Genomic DNA, 21,547 nt, shown 5'->3' with positions numbered 1-21,547 from the left:
ACGCATCGTGGCAATAAATATTGAAAAAAATGACTGAAGCTGAAAAAGTGTTATTTTGTAAAAAGCTTTATTAACTACTGAAGTGTGCCCGCCAGGTGGTCACAACTAAAAGAATTGGGGTTATGGTGTCCCCGCACCACGTGGATGCCCGCGGGACTTGGCAAAATGCTAAGAATGTGGCAGGCGACCGCAAAATGTCAGCCCTGCGGCGCCCTTTCTCTGGTCTCTGGGCGTGCGCCGGGGAAAAACTTCTCCAATAGGTTATATTTGCACATGCTACGTAATGTAATGTCAGACTCTTTAGTCCACATAGCTTCGAGCAGAGTGCTATTTCCACGACCTATAGTGTCCAGTCAGCAGCTAGGCACTTAAAAAGGGTGGGGACTAACCTACAAAATGTCCAGATTTTCTGCACTTTTAGTATGGTGTATGTAGGTGACTATGGTGTAGAATCAAAGTTTTCTACATCGAGTACTCTCTATTAACTTAGGGCATCCGGAAAACCGCGAAATTTTAGCGCTTTTTGTCAATTTTGCTCTATAACGACAAAATAGCATTTGGATCTTTCTTTCAGAGTGTTAAACCTCCAACAGTTTGTACTCGTTAAATGTCGTCTTAGGCATGCCACATACCAAGATAGAGAGCTTCAGAGAAAGGCAAAGTTTGCAAAACATCGACCATATTGAAAAAGTGCACCTTTCACAATTATAATATTAAATTAACAACATGTTTAAAGGCATAATAATACATACCGCTTACGGTGAACCGTTATCAACCCCAAGTGTTTATAGACAAAAACGAAAAAAAGTCAAAATTTCGCGGTTTTTCAACTCCCCCAAATTAGAACAGTGTTCTCGTGGTCTAAAACTTGGGTTCTACACTATAATAATAATAATACAATAATAATAATCATAAGTTACAATGGAAAATATTTATTCCAAGGGGAGTTGGGAGTACATAGATGAGAAGTAGTAATGAAGAAAACTATACCCAAACTGAAAAGCTATCTGATGCTCTCAGGAAAAGGAGAATTTCTTTTCATGGTCACTTGATTCGAACGACTCCACAAAGTGTCACTAAAAAAATATTTGACGTAGTTGACAAAAACAATACAGCGCGCCTTGGTTGGTTCAGGGAAGCTACAAAGCACACCAGAATTCAATGTTACGATAGCAGAAATTCTAGACAGGCCAACTTTTCGAAATGAAACTAGGAAATTCGTGGGCCTTCAGGAAAATGTCAGAAAACGCACCACTGTAAGGACAGAGCAAACAAGAAAAGCGAAAGAAAGGAGAAAAGGAGAAATACTGGAAAGACCGAGAATCAGGAAATACGACAGCTTGAGAAGTTATTTCATGTAGGCCTGAGATAGCCAAAATGGAGGGGATGATGATGATAATAAAATTTTAAAAAAACGTTACACCAAACAATGATTTTTGTCTGTTATACTATCGAATATGGTCTCAAAACAGTCTGCATTTTAAGTCTATTTTCTTTGTGACTTAAAATGATTTTACAACTGCCTTGTTCGATCATGTGATTTGTTTAGTTACTGACCAATGCGTGCTCCTACTACTTACTTGCTTTTCTTAACCAGCCTCGAGAACCATACATAGATGATTCTACGCTGGCAGTTCAATTCTGGTTCTTAGCTGAGATTTAAACCTAGCAATACCAACGCATTATCCATCACATATGCCACCAACAGGAGAGGGTGAAGGGACAGCTTATGATCAACACAAAAAATTAAAAATACAAATTTTGGTAATTATTCTTCACTTCTGTTAACAACATGCTTTGTAAATTGATACTGACTTGTAAATAGGGTCCAGAAAGAGAAAATATTGAATATGACATTTGTGAACAGTAGCATCTGCTACTAAGGTGGGAGGGGGTGGATGGTGGTGGGGGTGGGGAACTGTATGTTCACTTATTTATTAAATTTTTTGATTAAATTTAACCGAAAAAATTTAAAACAATTGTAGAATCTGCTAGAAGAATTCATTAAAAATATTATTTTCAAATTTTTAAAGAACCGAATGTTTAAAAATAATAATTAGGGTTTTAAGGCTTTAAACATTATCACGTTGAACTTACTATAATAAATACTGTATCAAATGAAAGAGCAACTAAAACAATTTTTCTTACATATGTTCATTGTGAGCACCATTCATGACACGGCACAGATCGAATCGATAGGCGAGTTCTTCCCAAACTTTAATTAGTGTATCTGGAGTAATTGTTGCAATAACTGCTTCAGTCCTATTTGTTATGTCGGTTAGATCAGCTGGTAACGGAGAACACACACATTATCCTTCATACATCCCCAAAGGTAAAAATCGCACTGCGGCAGGTCGGGTGAACGTGGAGGCTACGAGAAACAAGCTATGTCATTATGCCCTTTGCGGCCAATCCAGCGGTTGGGTACAACGTTTTGTAACCAGTCGCGTATTGAGTTATGCCAGTGACGCAGCGCACCATCTTGCTGACAAATAAACTTCTATAGTTCAGCTTCTTTCAGCTGAAGATAGTCTTAGTTCTGGCTCACAAAGATAAGAAACACCAGTTACAGTCGATTCGCCGAGAAAGAAGGTCCTATAAACTTTCTGCAGGGATAAGGCACAAAAAACATCCAATTTAGGGGAATCTCGTGGGTATTTGATGGCCCCCAGATGCGCACATTATGTGTGTTCACAGTTCCATTCACATGTTCACCTTAGACTTCATTCGCTTCTTAAGGACACTACTCCTGACTTGCTCTATCGCCGTGTTTCTCGACCTTCGCACGGCCCTTTGCCGGTAGTTCCTTTGTATACACTGATGACTCTCGGAGTGACCGTGGTGTCGGCTGTGCCTTCGTCATTGGCACCGGCGATTTGCGGTATCGGCTCCCGCAACACTGCTCAGTATTTCCAGGGGAGCTCTTCGTCCTGTATCAGGTCACAGTACACCCGGCGACACAGGCTTTTCAATTTCTTGTGTCACTTGCTCCGACTTTGTCAGTGCCCTTCAGAGGCTGAGTGTGCTGCGCACAGTCCATCCCTTAGCGCAACGGATCCAGGAAGGCATCCACTTGCTCACTCTTGGTGGAACCACTCTGATGTTTATGTGGATTCCTGGTCACGTATTTCTACCATTCCCTCCGATGATATCTGTATTGCTGTCTGTTCCTTTGGCATCACCACTGGTGTTCCCTTCATGGGAGCAAGCTCCGGGGAATTAAAACTCTTCGTGTCTTGGTCGACCTCCCGTCGGCTCTCTTGCCGCCAGCATATCGTTTTAGCTAGGTTCCTTACTGGCCACTGTCGTTTTAGCCGTCGCTATTTAAGTTGTGATCCCCCATCACTTTGTGCTCTTATCATCAAACTTTGACGGTTCGCCTTTTCCTGACCGAATGCCCCTTTTTAACCACATACGTTCTAATTTGTGTTTGCCGTCTGAGTTATCGGCCGTTTTAGCGAACGACGCGCGGGCTGTCGACCGCGTTTTACTTTTTATCCGTCGTAGTAATATGGCGAAGGACTTTTAATCTTTAGTTCAGAGCCACCGTTCTCTCTAAGGCGTATTTCATGGACTTTGCTCCAAATCCCTGGGTTTAGCTCTCTTTCCTTCCATTATTGGTTGGGCTTAACGTGTAGTCGATTTTAAATGCTTTTTAGTCTTCATGTACCGTGGTTCTGACAAGGGTGCGTATGACCTTGCTTGTTTTTGCGCCTTAAAACAAACAAGCAAACATTTTCATTCAGGTAAAAAGTCGATTCATCACTGATGACAACACGTCCCAGAAAATGTTCGTCACTTCGCAATATTTCGTTTGCATAGTTAGCACGTAAACCGCAGTCTTTAGTCTTTAGAGCTTGCAATAACCGCAAACGATAAGGACCTAGTTACAAGCGTCTCCGTAAGTTTCCACACAGACGTCACTGGATTGCTAATTCACGGCTAGCCTCCGAACTGATTTCTTGGAAGTAAGCATGAAAGAGTCACTTGTCCAACACGTTCTTCACCCACGCTTGGTCGTCCCGTACTCACACATGTATATAACCAAATCTATTGTGAGTTGCTCTTGCATTTGATGTATTATTTACAGTTTGCGAGATGAATGTAATAAACGCTGCAAAACTGTAAAACCGTGATATTCATTTTGAAACCTCCGGCATAAATTGCACGAGAGCTTACAATATTTACGGAAGGTACATGTGAAACACACTCCCCCCTCCTCCCCCCCCCCTTCCCCATGTGTATTGCTAGTGTTAAGATTCCAATGCTACAATGACAAATAGTTGAGAAATTCCTGTATATCAGTGCCCTTGATTTGTTGAGAAGAAATTTCAAGTGTCCAACAAGCCAGGCAAATACATTTGTTTAACGTGAGGTAAAATTTCCATTTTGGTCGCAAAACCTGAATCCGATGGATTCTGCGCTACACATCGCCTACATGAAACATGCCAAAAGTTAAAAAGAAAAAACCATTCGTATCTTTTGTAAGGCCCACTGTACCTGACGATTGGACTGATAGTAAAGCCAGCGAGAGAAGAACCCTGGCTTAGCGCGGCTACCGCAATCTTATGACGCAATTTCATATACGTTTCGCTGCGACAACACTATTGTTTTCGTTTGGTGCCTTTTGCGCTTCGCAGTTGAAAGCTGCCAGCTGTCAGAGATCAACTCTCGCCGACTGCACTTAGAGTACAGCATTATTTGCTGGCTAACAGAGTTGGAAGCTATGTTCACCGAGACCCGTTGGCGAGAAATAGCACTGGCGCAATGTTAACGCGCAAAATACGCGTCCGCCTCGGTAGCTGCGCGGTCAGCACTACTGATGAACAAGTGAAGGGGTCCGGCCTCGATCCCCGACTTTCTCCACTCGGGGACTGGGTGTTGTGTTGCCCTTACCTTCGTATCACCGTAATTCACATTTCACTAATGAGATGGCTCAATGTGCACGGCCGCGGAAATACCCCAGTGGTAACCCATCAAGATGCTTATTAGAATGTTCCCTGTCACCACTAATTTTAATGTTATATACTAACGTCGTCCAGCAATTGAATTAATGTTAGGTTCAGTCAGTTTCATTCACCGTATTTATTCAAACCTTGTAAAAAGCAGCATGATACTGTGTTTTGCGCTTCTGCAATCCATTCGACGTACACATACGATACTGTATGTGTTTGTTTTCAACTAAGCCCAGTGGAACAAGTAGGACACGCTTTTCCAACTGCGTCCGCAGCCCGGAGATACACACAGAGGTGAAAAAAAATCATGGGTTGGCGATATGCACGTATACAGATAGCGGTAGTTTCTTTTACCCAAGGTATAAAAGGGCAGTGCATTAACTGGGCTGTCATTTGTACTCAGGTCATTTATGTGAAAAGGTACCCGACGTGGTTATGGCCGCCAGACTTTGAATGGCAGTTGGAGCTAGACGCATGGGACATTCCACTTCGGAAATCGTTAGGAAAATCAATATTCCGAGATCCAGTGTCAAGAATGTACAGAGAGTACTAAATTGCAGGAAATACCTCTCACCACGGATAACGCAGTGGCCGACGGCCTTCACTTAACGACCGATAACAGTGGCGTTTGTGTAGAGTTGCCAGTGTTAACAGACAAGCAAAATTGCGCGTAGTAACCGCAGAAATCAATGTGTGATATACGACGAACGTATCCTTTAGGACAGTGTGGCGAAATTTGACGTTAATGTGCTATATGGCAGCAGACGACCGACGCGAGTGTCTTTGTTAACAGCACGAAATCGCCTGCAGCGATTCTCCTGGACTGGAAAACTGTAGCCTGGTCAGATGAATCCCGATTTCAGTTGGTACGAGCTGACAGTGGGGTTTGAGTGTGGAGCAGACTCCACAAAGCCATGGACCCAAATTGTTAATAAGGCACTGTGCAAGCTGGCGGTGGCTCCATAATGGTATGGGCAGTGGTGACATGGAATGGACTGGGTCCTCTGTCCAACTGAACGGATCATTGGCTGGAAATGGTTATGTTCAGCTACCTGGAGACCCTTTCCAGCCATTCGTGGACTTCATGTTCCCGGACAATGGTGAAATTTTTATGGATGAAAACGCGACGTCGCCGCGACACAATTGTTCACTATTGGTTTGAAGAACATTGTAGGCAGTTGGAGTGAATGATCTGGCCAGCCAGCGAACATTTGTGGGACATAATCAAGAGGTCAGTTCGTGCACAAAATCTTACACTGGAACTGTGGTGTCACCGCCAGACACCTTTAAATCGGCCGCGGTCCGTTAGTATACGTCGGACCCGCGTGTCGCCACTATCAGTGATTGCAGACCGAGCGCCGCCACACGGCTGGTCTAGTCTAGAGACACTCCCTAGCACTCGCCCCAGTTGTACAGCCTACTTTGCTAGCGATGGTTCACTGACTACATACGCCCTCATTTGCAGAGACGACAGTTTAGCATAGCCTTCAGCTACGTCATTTGCTACGACCTAGCAAGGCGCCATATTCAGTTACTATATGTCTTCTGAATAGATAATATTGTGAATCATGTACCGTCAAGAGCGACGTTCATCATTAATGGATTAAAGTTAAGTATCAAACTATCTACGTCCGCTTTCTCAATTCTAATTCCTTGTCATGTTCCAGACCCCACGTCAGTATAGTTCTTCCCTCCTCACGCCAGCCTGCGTGAGCTAAAACGCGTGCATTTCGGCCTCCTCTAGTAACATGGTGTTGGCTCTTCTGGCAACACAACAGGAACAGTTTAGCAATTGTGGATGGCTATAGAGACAGCATGGCTCAATAGTTCTGTATGGGACTTCCAATAACTTGCTGAGTCCATGCTACGTCGAGTTACTGCACTACATTGGGCGAAAGGAGGTCCGACACGACATTAGGAGATATCCAATGTCTTCTGTCAGCGTAGACTAACGGAGCATTCTCTCTCTTTGTGGCAGTTTGATATGCTGACAGTTGGGTGACGTAGGTTGCCAGCCAGGTAGCGTCAGGAGTATTGTGGTACAAGTATGTGAGGTCTATCAACTATAGTGAGCACCAGCATTTTATCCAAGAAGCGAAAGGAAACTCCCACCATCGAATTTAGGACTCTACCGCTGGCTGTGAAATGATAAGACACCCTTTGGCACGCACTTGAGGTCCATCGCACTCCAGGTACTTCGTTCTTTAACTATCTAGCTGTCGACAAGGGAGGCAACTTCTCAAAATAAAAACAAGAAGAGAGAATATGGTCGATAGCTTGTGTCATAGCGCTAGTGGAGAATTATTACGAGAAAGAGTGTCTGCAGTTTTAGCTGAGGATTCCACAATCCTTGAATGGCAACTGAGGAGTACAAATGCAATTTAAGAAATTTGAGGTATTTGTTTTCAATACAGATTCCTACGTAATATTTGCTTTATGGATTTTGCAGACAAAGACTGTATGCCGACAAGAAGAAATAATATGACACTTGGCATGGGGGATGCTAGTAGCGGAGGAATATTACGCAGAATCCATTAAATTCAATCCCAGTAGTCCACTGCATGTAGTTCCAAGTTCCACTGGGTATCAGACCACAAGTTGAAATGTCAATGATTCAGTCCTAAATCGTCCACACGATTTTTTTTCTGACACACACATAGCTTATTTCACCTCTGACAAGGATTTCTACACATGAAAATGCGATGGTCATGTTCACTGTCCATATCTGGCCTGTTAAGTCGGTTCAAAGGTCGGAAAAAGGCAAGGACATACCTTTTTCAATAGGACTATGCCTAGTAAAGCACCGTGGTGATCAAAACAACCTGCAGCTTGAGGACACAGTATATATATCTTAGTAATCACAACAGTCGTTTCGCTCTGTTGTACCAAAACGACAATGTATTTTCAATGTTAATTTATTCATCCATCTTAGAGCATTATACGAGGAGGTGCCCAAACAACCGGAATTATTTATAAAAGCTATATATTTTCAAATTGTTTACAAAACAACCTTACCCCTTCAAAATTATCTCCATTACAACTGATACTTTTGTCCCACCAGTGCTTCCACAGTTCGAAACATTTTTTGTAGTCATCTTTAGAAATGGCTGACAGCCCCACCACCGTTTTTTCTTGACTTTTAACTATTATCAGATCCGTGTCCTTTCACGCCCCTTTCATGCGTAGAAATAAGAAACGGTCGCACATAGCCAGGTGGGGCGATTAAGGTGCGTGGGGCAATGGAACCATGCCCTTTTTAGCCAGAAGCTAACAGAGATGGCTGTGTGTGCAGATGCATTGTCGTGGTGGAAGAACCAGTCTCCTGTCTGCCACAGATCGGTTCTTTTTGACGAACACTGTTGCGCAATCTTCTTAAAACTTCTAAATAAAAGGTTTGACGGTCCTGAGCATAAGCTCTTGAATTTTTTCAATATTTTCGCCCATTCGTTCAGTTGAAGGACGTCCAGAACGAGGTTTGTCATCAACTGACATGTCGCCATTTTTAAATCGAGGAAATCACTCGTACACTAGAGTTTATCCCATAGCGTCATCTTGGTAAGCTGTTTTCATAATTAAAACAATTTCAGCAGCACTTTTACCGAGTAGAAAACAAAATTTCACAGCTGTACATTGTTCACTTCAACTTGCGATCATAAAAAACGAAACGAGAACAAAACAGTGCTATCAAAAACAATCACTTCAGATGAACAGAACAAGCCAGGTCGACAACACAGGAAGTTCAAAAATGGTTCAAATGGCTCTGAGCACTATGGCACTTAACTGCTGTGGTCTTCAGTCCCCTAGAACTTAGAACTACTTAAACCTAACTAACCTAAGGACATCACACACATCCATGCCCGAGGCAGGATTCGAACCTGCGACCGTAGCGGTCACGCGGTTCCAAACTGTAGCGCCTAGAACCGCACGGCCACTCCGGCCGGCAACACAGGAAGCACTGAAATGGTAATGAGTTGCGCTATACACACGTATCGGCAGAAATGCGTCCGTACATGCTATCGGTAGTTACGATTGTTGTTGTTCATGTGGTCTTCAATCCAAAGACTGATCTGATGCAACTCATCATATTACTTTATCCTGTGCAAATCTCTTCGTCTCCGAATAACTACTGCAGCCTACATTCCTCTGAATCTGCTTACAGTATTCACTTCTCGGTCTCCCTGTACATTTTTTACCGCGTGCACTTACTTCCAATACTAAATTGGTAATCCCTTGGTGTCCCAGAATGTGTCCCATCAGCCGATCCCTTCGTTTAGTCAAGCTATGCCACAAATTTCTTTGGTCCCCAACTCTATTCAGTACCTCCTCATTGGTAACATGATCTACCCGTCTTATCCGCACAATTCTTTTGCTGTAGCACGTTTAAAAACTTTCTGTTCTCTTCTTGCCTGAACTGTTTATCGTCCACGTTTGACTTTCATACAAAACTACATTACAAATGCCTTAAGAAAAGATTTCCTAACACTTAAGTATATATTCGATATTAACGTATTTCTCTTTTTTCAGAAGCACTTTTGTTGCTATTGGCACTCTTCATTTTATATTATGTCCTATACTTTGGCCATACTCAGTAATTCTGCTGCCCAAATAACAAAACCCATCCACTACTTCAAGTGTCTCGTTACCTAATCTAATCCCGTCAGCATCACATGATTTAATTCGACTATGTTCCATTACCATCGAGTAGCTTTTTTTGGTGTTCGTGTTATACCCTTCATTCAGGACATGGCCCATTCCGTTCAGCTGCTCTTGCAGGTCCTTTGCTGTCTCTGGCAGAATTACAATGTCATGGACAAACCTCAAGGTCGTTGTTTCTTTTCCCTGGACTTTAATTCGTACTCCAAATTTTTCTTTGGTTTTCTTTGTTGCTTCCTCAGTGCACAGATTAAGTAACATCGGAGATATGCTACGACGGGGCTCACTCCCTTCTCAACCACTGCATACATTTCATGCTCCGCATCTGGTTTCTGAACAAGTTGTATGCAACCTTTCGCTCCCTGTGTTTTACCACTGCTACCTTCCGAATTTCAAAAAGTGTATCCCACTTAACATTGTCAAAAGCTTTCTCCAAATCTACAAAACACACAAACTTACATTTGCCTTTCCTTAACCTATCTTGTAAGGTAAGTCTAATGGTCAGTATTACATTGCGTGTTCCTACGTTTCTCCGGACTCCAAACTGATCTTCCCCAAGGTCGGCTACTACCAGTTTTTCCATTTTCCTGTAAATAATTCGTGTTGGTATTTTGCAACCTTGACTTATTAATATTGCCTGTCAGCACCTGCTTTCTTTGGAACTGGATTTACTACATTCTTCTTAAAGGCTGAGAACATTTAGAGTGTCTCATAAATCATACACACCAGCTGGAATAGTTTTGTCATAGCTAGCTCTCCCACGGATATTAGTGGTTCTGAGGAAATGTTGTCTATTCCAGGGACCTTTTTTCCATGTAGTTCTTTCAGTGCTCTGTCAAATCCTTCTTGCAGTATCATATCTCCGAGCTGATCGTCATTTACGTCCTCTTCCCTTTCTATAATATTGCCTTCAAGGACATTTCCATTGTATAGCTCCTTTTACTTTCAGGTTTTCCTTCTTTGCTTAGGACGGTTTTCCATCTAAGCTCTTGGTATTCATACAGCTGCTTTTCTGTTTTCTCCTAACATCTCTCTTATTTTCCTGTAGCCGGTATCCCTTATCTATATAGGCTACTATATCGTTACATTTGTCCTCTAGGCATTCCTGCTTAGCTATTTTGCATTTCCTGTCGATCTCATTTTTAGGCGTTCACATTCCCTTTCGTCTGCTTCGTTTGCTGCAATTCTGGATTTTCTCCTTTCATCAATTAAATGCAATATCACTTGTGATACTCATGGACTACTTGTAGGCCTTTTTTTTTTAACTATTTGGTCTTCTGCTGCCCTCAGTATCTCATCTCTCAGAACTGCCCATTCGTCTTCTACTGTATTTCTTTCCCCTCTTTCAGTCAACCGTTGCCTTATGCTCCCTCTGAATCTCACAACTACTTCTGGTTCCTTCAACTTATCAAGATCCCACCTCCTTAATTTCTTACCCTTTTGTAATTTCTTCAGTTTTAATCTACAGTTCATAACCAATCAATTGTAGTCACGAGTTCGTATCTGCCCCTGGAAATTTGTTATAATTTAAAATCAGGTTCCGAAATCTCTGTCTTACCATTGTATAATCAGTCTGAAACCTTCTGGTGTCTTCAGGTCGTTTCCATGTATACAGCCTTCTTTCATGATTCTTAAACCAAGTGTTAGCGATGATTAAAGTATGCTCTGTGCAAAATGTTCTAGATAGCTTCCTCTTTCGTTCTTTTCTCGACTTCCAGATTCGTCTGTTTTTCCTTCTCTTTCGTTTCTTAATATCGAATTCCAATCCCCCACCAAAGTTAAGTTTTCGTGCCCCTTAAGTATCTGAATAATTTCTTTTGTCTCATCATACATTTTTTCAGTCTCTTCATCTGCACAATTAGTTGTCATATAAACTTTGTACTACATTGGTGGGTGTCGGCTTCGTGTCTATCTTGGCTGAGATAAAGCATTATTTATAACCCTGTACTCACCTGACCAGAAGTTCTGTTCATCTTGCTATCGAGCTTCACTAATTCTCACTATATCTTTCTTGAACCCATCCATTTTCCTTTTTAAATTTTCTAACTTACCTGCTCGATTAAGATATCGAACACTCTTGTATTCCATCTCTGAGTGCCAGTTTTGTTTTACGCTGATGACGACATCCTCCTGGGTAGTTCTCGCCTGGAGATCCAAATGGGGGACAATTGTTGTTGTTGTTGTTGTTGTTGTGGTCTTCAGTCCTGAGATTGGTTTGATGCAGCTCTCCATGCTACTCTATCCTGTGCAAGCTTTTTCATCTCCCAGTACCTACTGCAACCTACATCCTTCTGAATCTGCTTAGTGTATTCATCTCTTGGTCTCCCTCTACGATTTTTACCCTCCACGCTGCCCTCCAATACTAAATTGGTGATCCCTTGATGCCTCAGAACATGTCCTACCAACCGATCCCTTCTTCTGGTCAAGTTGTGCCACAAACTTCTCTTCTCCCCAATCCTATTCAATACTTCCTCATTAGTTATGTGATCTACCCATCTAATCTTCAGCATTCTTCTGTAGCACCACATTTCGAAAGCTTCTATTCTCTTCTTGTCCAAACTATTTATCGTCCATGTTTCACTTCCATACATGGCTACACTCCATACGAATACTTTCAGAAATGACTTCCTGACACTTAAATCTATACTGGATGTTAACAAATTTCTCTTCTTCAGAAACGCTTTCCTTGCCATTGCCAGCCTACATTTTATATCCTCTCTACTTCGACCATCATCAGTTATTTTGCTCCCCAAATAGCAAAACTCCTTTACTACTTTAAGTGCCTCATTTCCTAATCTAATTCCCTCAGCATCACCCGACTTAATTAGACTACATTCCATTATCTTTGTTTTGCTTTTCTTGATGTGCATCTTATATCCTCCTTTCAAGACACTGTCCATTCCATTCAAGTGCTCTTCCAAGTCCTTTGCTGTCTCTGACAGAATTACAATGTCATCGGCGAACCTCAAAGTTTTTATTTCTTCTCCATGAATTTTAATACCTACTCCGAATTTTTCTTTTGTTTCCTTTACTGCTTGCTCAATATACAGATTGAATAACATCGGGGAGAGGCTACAACCCTGTCTTACTCCCTTCCCAACCACTGCTTCCCTTTCATGTCCCTCGACTCTTATAACTGCCATCTGGTTTCTGTACAAATTGTAAATAACCTTTCGCTCCCTGTATTTTACCCCTGCCACCTTTAGAATTTGAAAGAGAGTATTCCAGTCAACATTGTCAAAAGCTTTCTCTAAGTCTACAAATGCTAGAAACGTAGGTTTGCCTTTCCTTAATCTTTCTTCTAAGATAAGTCGTAAGGTCAGTATTGCCTCACGTGTTCCAGTGTTTCTACGGAATCCAAACTGATCTTCCCCGAGGTTGGCTTCTACTAGTTTTTCCATTCGTCTGTAAAGAATTCGTGTTAGTATTTTGCAGCTGTGACTTATTAAGCTGATAGTTCGGTAATTTTCACATCTGTCAACACCTGCTTTCTTTGGTATTGGAATTATTATATTCTTCTTGAAGTCTGAGGGTATTTCGCCTGTTTCATACATCTTGCTCACCAGATGGTAGAGTTTTGTCAGGACTGGCTCTCCCACGGCCGTCAGTAGTTCCAATGGAATATTGTCTACTCCGGGGGCCTTGTTTCGACTCAGGTCTTTCAGTGCTCTGTCAAACTCTTCACGCAGTATCATATCTCCCATTTCATCTTCATCTACATCCTCTTCCATTTCCATAATATTGTCCTCAAGTACATCGCCCTTGTATAGACCCTCTATATACTCCTTCCACCACAGCCGTAATTTTTCCCGAGGGCATGCAGCTTTACTGTATGATTACATGATGATGGCGTCCTCTTGGGTAAAATATTCCGGAGGTAAAATAGTCCCCCATTCGGATCTCCGGGCGGGGACTACTCAAGAGGATGTCGTTATCAGGAGAAAGAAAACTGGCGTTCTACGGATCGGAGCGTGGAATGTCAGATCCCTTAATCGGGCAGGTAGGTTAGAAAATTTAAAAAGGGAAATGGATAGGTTGAAGTTAGATATAGTGGGAATTAGTGAAGTTCGGTGGCAGGAGGAACAAGACTTCCGGTCAGGTGACTACAGGGTTATAAACACAAAATCAAATAGGGGTAATGCAGGAGTAGGTTTAATAATGAATAGGAAAATAGGAATGCGGGTAAGCTACTACAAACAGCATAGTGAACGCATTATTGTGGCCAAGATAGATACGAAGCCCACGCCTACTACAGTAATACAAGTTTATATGCCAACTAGCTCTGCAGATGACGAAGAAATTGAAGAAATGTATGATGAAATAAAAGAAATTATTCATATTGTGAAGGGAGACGAAAATTTAATAGTCATGGGTGACTGGAATTCGTCAGTAGGAAAAGGGAGAGAAGGAAACATAGTAGGTGAATATGGATTGGGGGACAGAAATGAAAGAGGAAGCCGCCTGGTAGAATTTTGCACAGAGCACAACATAATCATAACTAACACTTGGTTTAAGAATCATGAAAGAAGGTTGTATACATGGAAGAACCCTGGCGATACTAAAAGGTATCAGATAGATTATATAATGGTAAGACAGAGATTTAGGAACCAGGTTTTAAATTGTAAGACATTTCCAGGGGCAGATGTGGACTCTGACCACAATCTATTGGTTATGACCTGTAGATTAAGACTGAAGAAACTGCAAAAAGGTGGGAATTTAAGGAGATGGGACCTGGATAAACTAAAAGAACCAGAGGTTGTACAGAGATTCAGGGAGAGCATAAGGGAGCAATTGACAGGAATGGGGGAAAGAAATACAGTAGAAGAAGAATGGGTAGCTTTGAGGGATGAAGTAGTGAAGGCAGCAGAGGATCAAGTAGGTAAAAAGACGAGGGCTAGTAGAAATCCTTGGGTAACAGAAGAAATATTGAATTTAATTGATGAAAGGAGAAAATATAAAAATGCAGTAAGTGAAACAGGCAAAAAGGAATACAAACGTCTCAAAAATGAGATCGACAGGAAGTGCAAAATGGCTAAGCAGGGATGGCTAGAGGACAAATGTAAGGACGTAGAGGCCTATCTCACTAGGGGTAAGATAGATAGTGCCTACAGGAAAATTAAAGAGACCTTTGGAGATAAGAGAACGACTTGTATGAATATCAAGACCTCAGATGGAAACCCAGTTCTAAGCAAAGAAGGGGGACAATTATACCTCCGGAATATCTTACCCAAGAGGATGTTATCAACATTTAGCCATACAGTAGAGATGCGTACCGTCAGGAAAAATAACGGCTGTAGTTTCAGATTGCTTCCAGTCATTCGCAGTACCACCACAGCAGGGCCACGTTTGTTGATTGTTACAAGGCTAGATCAGTCAATCATCCAGACTGCTGCCCCTGCAACTACTATAAAGGTTGTTGCCCTCTTCAGGAACCACACATGTGTCTGACATCTCAACGAATACCCCACCCTTGTGTCTGCACCTACGGTACGGCTGTCTGAATCGTTGTAGTTTGTAGAAAGTAAATAATATGCAGTACTAAAGAAAAAATATAAAATGGATAACAATAAGTAAAATAGTTACGAGAGCACTAAATTAAAATAGACGACCATACCTGCTAACTTTCAAAAACAGAAATCCTGAAGATCCCAAATCGTAAAAATTTAATGCGTGCGTGTGTCGCAAAATGTTCAAACATTGTGAGAAACGACTACACAGAAAGAGACTACAGCTAATGTTAACATCTATAATGGTAGGCTACATTTTAATATTATTATTTTCGAACTCTGAATTAGGTACTAACACAAGTTACTTGCTGATGAGTGTTCATTTTTTGTCACTTAACATTGGGAACAGTTTGCACACTACACAAAAATTAGCTTTTCTGCGTTCTCGCTCTCAACAGTAGCAGAGTCATCAACCTGCAAAATGAATCAATTTTCCTACTGCTATCCTTCATTTTCGTATTGGAGACGTGTTTAACGGATGTATTATGATTTATTAATTCGGTTCTTCCTCCGTGAGCAATGTTTGTCACACGAACACGTGGAACAGAACGTGAATGTTTCATCTTTCCGTGATCGCATAATACACGGAAATTCAGCAGAATATGCACCCTGAAAGACTGATGATATCGTTTCTTAGTTGAACTCAAAAAACATTCGTCACACATTGTATGTGGTCGACCTTGTCGTGGTTGGGTCTTTGCTCCAAGAGCGCCCATATGATAGTTTACATTACAGGGGCGAGGGCAAGAGTGGGACTGTGAAGTATTTTCAGTATTTTGGAAGACCAATGGCGACTTGTAAGTAGCCATAAAAAAGTTTCAGTTCCGACATGTTAAAACTGACTTTTAAATCATTTTTTAAAGAAAAATATCTGATTACACTATATTTTTCCGCTTCCCCTGTTGTGGGCGCCCTTACCAGGTTCTTCAGGCGGTTTCCATTGGGGCAATCATGCCTTGGTTTCGACGTCACAGCTTTATGGCCATGTTTCGTCACGTGTTGTCACCTTGTATAGAAGTTCTGGATCGTTGTAGACTCCATTCAGCAATTCCTGAGCGATGTCGTTTTTGGTCGAAATTCAACTATTTCGAAATAAACTTTGCTACTATACATTTAATGCCCAAACAAAACATCCGAAAAAGTTGGTTGACATGAGCCAAAGCATAAGCTGACACCATCAAGAACCTCTCCGACAGTGATCTGACGATTTTTCAGAACAGTTTTCGTTACTTTTTCCACTTTGTCGTCAGTAATACTGATGTGTTTGACCATTAGGACAGTAGGGCGGTCGTCGTCTTAAACGTCTTCTCGACTCTTTGAAGCGTTTATACCGCCCGCAAACTCTTTTCTTACTCATATCAGATTCGCCAAAAGACATAGTCAAGATTTCGAATGTGGTGCAGCATTTTATGCCATTTTCCAAGCAAAATTTGATGCACATTCTTTGATATATCTTTTTCGAAAGTAAAAATTCGTCGAACGCCCGAAAAACACGTATAATGTTTTCGACTATCAACAATAAACTAAATATTCAAAACAGCAGAAAATGGAAACGTATATCAGGAACATGTATACCATCAAGTTCAAATATAGTATGAAAATCAGATTATGAAGCCCGCGAAATTAAATTCACATTACTTTCTTTTTTTTATCCCACTGAGTGTAAATAATGTAGATGCGATATTCTTACCTAGATGTTACATTGAATCTAATCACTTTCACAGCCAAGCATGTAACAGAACCCATGTCTATTTGTACATACTTTGTCTGACAAGTGCATGATGTTACAGCTTTAATGCCATAGTGTGTGTGTGTGTGTGTGTGTGTGTGTGTGTGTGTGTGTGTGTGTGTGTGGGGGGGGGGGTCACTATTCTGACATTTTACTAAAGTTGTTTTCTTTTGTTTCAGGTGTGTTGTTTCGCCAAAACTTGTTTTCTTTTCTTTACTTCCTCTTGTTTCTGTTCAGCCCATGGGTGAAGGTTCCAACGTACAATAGTATGAAAGGTACGAATAACAACATATTGTTATTTCTTCTAGTATGACAGTTTATGAGTTAACTGATACTATACAGTAATTTTTTCAACATATTTTAATAACCTTGAATGTACAGTCTGATATGTGTTGACAATGTTTTATAAAACATGGAGGTTACATGCTTAGATGAAATATCAAGCAATAAAGTAATTTAAGTTATTGCCTTTCAAAAGCAGTGATTCCTCCTATACTGTAATCTGGAATTTTGGATATGGTTTTCATTATATGACCTCTATCTCATGTATGGCCTTTTTTTTTCTCCAGCTTTCCATTCATCACTTTTCATTTTGCCATGTAAGTTTCAAAATGTATGTTTCTGACTGCTGATCATTTGATAGATATATAGTTTCTTATGTGATTACACACATTTATTTGTATAGCTGGCATGTTCCAGTTGCTCCCCATTTATAATGTTTCAGATGGAGGACTTCACTAAGCAGTTTCATGGTACATTTTATGGCATCAGTTATCGTATGACGATTGCACCAGGTTTCAAACTTAAGGATTATTTCAAGGATGTGTTCCCAGCAAAGAACACGGGAGGGCAACTGCTCACACTCCCCTCCTCCCTTCCTCTAGGAAATAAGTCTTCTCAAACTGAACTCATTTGCTGGCATGTTGACTCAGTGTCAGTTTGAAGAAAGCCAGAATACGTAAAGGATATTGGATAGTAGCAAGTGTACCTAGACCGATTTCTTGGGGAATCCCAAAACTATTTTTCACCATTTACCATGGAACTTACTTGAAGTGCCCCTTCCCCACCCTAGCTCTGGTTTAGGGTGTGTTATTGGTTAGGAACTTAACTCCAGAAAGTAAGTTATACATGTTGTTCCACACTAAGACCATTGCGCAACAAGCGTGATGCATTGTGAGGAGAGAATCCGTGTCCTGGGTGTCATGCAGAGACAGTTCTGCTGTGGAACAGACAACAGGTGCTTAACATTGTATGACTGAAATAATGTGACAACTGGAAACAGTCTCTAAAGTTGAGTGCATGGGACAGTTCAATTCTTTTGGGTAAAACATCTGGATTGCACAGAGATTCACTATGGAATTCTGCACGTATATGCAACAAATGCAGTGTCACGTCCAGCCGTAGTCAAGTGGTGCACAGACATGGATGAAGCCGATTGACAATTCCAAATCTTGCACCATGCAATTTTCATCTTTTTGGCAAGCTGAAAAAACATCTTCGAGAAGAGAGATTTTCCAATGATGAGAATGTTCACACAGTAGTTCTCAAGTGGCTCCGTAACCAAGAATTGGGTTTCTATCATTTAATGTTGTTGAGGAATTGAACAATTCGTAGAACATTCTGACAGTTTACAGAGGCTTTGTGACTATGTTGAAGAATAGTGTTGTATATCTGTGTCCTTTTGAAGTAGATTGCTGCGTTCAGTAAGAGTTGCTTTCTTGCCACAGGAATGCTTACTTTACTTTTTGAAGTCCTCTCATCTGTAGGTTGGTGTTGTGAGTGATATTTTGGATTTTATCTTCCACCAAACACATGCTATAGACCATATTATCTTGACTTTCTACACGAAGTTTTACCAGAACTGCTGTAAAATGCGCTGCCAGCAGCCAGAGAAATATAAAACTTAAATATAATGGTTAACTGTCATACCTTGGGTTGTCTATGGTACTTCATGAATCATATTTTCCACAAAAGTTGTGTGTTTTAATACTGGCCTAATTCTTTGCTCTCCACAATCTCCCTAGCTAATGCTTTGAGATTTCTCATTAGTGAAGTACGGAGCACCCTTGGTGCATGACGCATGGACAGAACCTACAGAATAGTTGTTCATGTTTTGGAAGCTGCTGTGACCATTTGAGACCTCTGACTATTTTGAGTTTACTGTACCATGCCCAGAAGAAAGTTCCAACATAATCTTTGAATCAGCGCACAGCAGATGATCAGCATGTTTGAATGTTCCCCTTTTTGATGTGCTACATGACTGCCAGATTTGTGTCATATTAATTTTTTGCTCTACCATTGTTGAAATTTTGCAAATTAATAATTTGATGTACAGTACATATAAAAGTAATGCTGAAAAATGTGTATACTGATAATATGAATTAATACTGTTGAAGAATTCCATAAATTACATATTCTGTTTTAATTTGGTGTAGTAATTGTTTTGTCTTTTTCCAGGTGCAACTGGAATATATTTACAAGTAGTCATATTTTGCAGTGTAATAACGTGTTTAGCACATTTAGCCTTCCAACTTGTGCTTTTATCAATGCCCCCATATGGATATTTTCTGGAAAATTGTGAGTACCTGCACAACTTTTCTCAATAATTATCAGAATCTTATTTTTAACAACAAAAACGATCAGTTATTGACAAAATTATTTAATTAGATAAATAAAATAATCTACTTACCAAGTGGTGGAAGAACACATATATAAAAGACTGTTGTAATTGACAAGATTTCAGAGCCAGTGGCTCCTTCTTCAGACAGAAGGGTTGAAGGAGAAGGAAGAGGGGTGAAGGAAAAGCACTGGGAATGTCTAGGAAAAGGGGTAGATTTCGGGAAAGTCACCCAGAACCGCAGGGTAGGGGAGACTTACTGTACGGGATGAGAAGGAAAGACTGACTGTGGAGGACTGCATCGAACGAGATTTGAAAACCTGAGAGATGCAGTCCCCAACAATCAATCTTTCCTTCTCATCCCATACGGTAAGTCTCCCCTGACCCACCGTTCAGGCTGACTTCCCCAAAATCTACCCCTTTTCCTAGACTTTCCCAGTCCCTTTCCTTCACCCCTCTTCCTTCTCCTTCAACCCTTCTGTCTGAAGAAGGAGCCACTGGCTCTGAAAGCTTGCCAGTTACAACTGTATCTTATATGTGTGTTCTGCCACCACTTGGTGAGTAGAATCTTATTTTTGTAACTTGGATCAAACAAATTACAAGAAAATAATTCAAGATAGATACATTACATATTTAAACAAATGCCAATAACAACAAAAAGTTTCCTAACAATTACAAGATAAGTTAACTAGTCTGCTTGTGTCTGTGTGTGTGCGGATGGATATGTGTGTGTGTGCGCGCGAGTGTATACCTGTCCTTTTTCCCCCTAAGGTAAGTCTTTCCGCTCCCGGGATTGGAATGACTCCTTACCCTCTCCCTTAAAACCCACATCCTTTCGTCTTTCCCTCTCCTTCCCTCTTTCCTGATGAAGCAACCATTGGTTGCGAAAGCTAGAATTTTGTGTGTATGTGTGTGTTTGTTTGTTTTTCTATTGACCTGCCAGCGCTTTCGTATGGTAAGTCGCATCATCTTTGTTTTTAAATATATAACTACATAGTTAATATAATAGAGGGAAACATTCCACATGGGAAAAATATATCTAAAAACAAAGATGATGTGACTTACCAAACGAAAGCGCTGGCAGGTCAATAGACACACAAACAAACACAAACATACACACAAAATTCAAGCTTTTGCAACAAACTGTTGCCTCATCAGGAAAGAGGGAAGGAGAGGGAAAGACGAAAGGATGTGGGTTTTAAGGGAGAGGGTAAGGAGTCATTCCAATCCCGGGAGCGGAAAGACTTACCTTAGGGGGAAAAAAGGACAGGTATACACTCGCGCGCGCGAGCGCGCGCGAGCGCGCGCGCGCGCGCGCGCGCACACACACACGTATCCATCCACACATATACAGACACAAGCAGACATGACAAAGATACTGAGTAATCAAACAGGCAATTAAGAATAAGTATATGAAGCAGTAATTAAATAGTACACAATGTGACATCTGTAAAGTTTGTAGTTAATTTATTGTTTATTCTCATAAGAAATGTGGTCATTTGACACACACTCAAGGAACTCTTGAGCAGAGTAAATTTCTATACTTTTCATCCGTTTCGAAAGAGTAGTTTTAAATTTATTTACTGCCACTGTGTTGGCATTTTCAGGTAATTTGTTGAAGTAGACAGGACCAAGATATTTGTAACTGCTATGAATCTTTGCAAGCCTAGTGTGTGGTACATGGTCATGTGTTATGGTCATGAACTGTCCTCCTTACATCACCTTTACTTAGATTCTCTTTAACAAAGACAATGCAGTCGTAAATATGCAGGCTAGGCACTATCATTATATTTAGTTTCTTAAAATAATCTTGACATTATGCATATGGGCCAAGTCCTGCAATGCACCTTACAGCTTTCTTTTGCCATTTAAACACTGATTTTGAGCCTATGGAACTGCCCTGTATACTATCCCATAACTCGGGTGGGAATGGAAGAATGCAAGATACGCATGGAATAGCATTATCTGTAAACTCTTCTTGGTAGTGAAACACATAAATGTGGAACAGTTTTGGTTAAGATTAGATTAGATTTGATGTAATTTTCATTCATATTGAGGTCATCCCTGAGGATGTAAAACATATCAG

The 21,547-nt window shown here is 40.9% G+C and overlaps 1 protein-coding gene across 1 annotated transcript in view; it reads left to right on the top strand.

The window, feature by feature from the left end:
- LOC124799297 (piezo-type mechanosensitive ion channel component) overlaps positions 1-21,547 on the top strand; it is a 715,678-nt gene that overhangs the window by 185,785 nt on the left and 508,346 nt on the right. The window contains exons 3-4 of the mRNA XM_047262884.1: positions 17,024-17,119; positions 19,302-19,421. Of these exons, the coding sequence (XP_047118840.1) occupies positions 17,024-17,119; positions 19,302-19,421 (216 nt within the window). The remainder of the gene's footprint in view (positions 1-17,023; positions 17,120-19,301; positions 19,422-21,547) is intronic.

This window comes from Schistocerca piceifrons, chromosome 5 (genome assembly GCF_021461385.2).
Source record: "Schistocerca piceifrons isolate TAMUIC-IGC-003096 chromosome 5, iqSchPice1.1, whole genome shotgun sequence".
NCBI lineage: Eukaryota > Metazoa > Arthropoda > Insecta > Orthoptera > Acrididae > Schistocerca > Schistocerca piceifrons.
The sequence above is the reverse complement of the archived record's forward strand: the minus strand, read 5'-3'. Positions and strand labels throughout refer to the sequence as shown.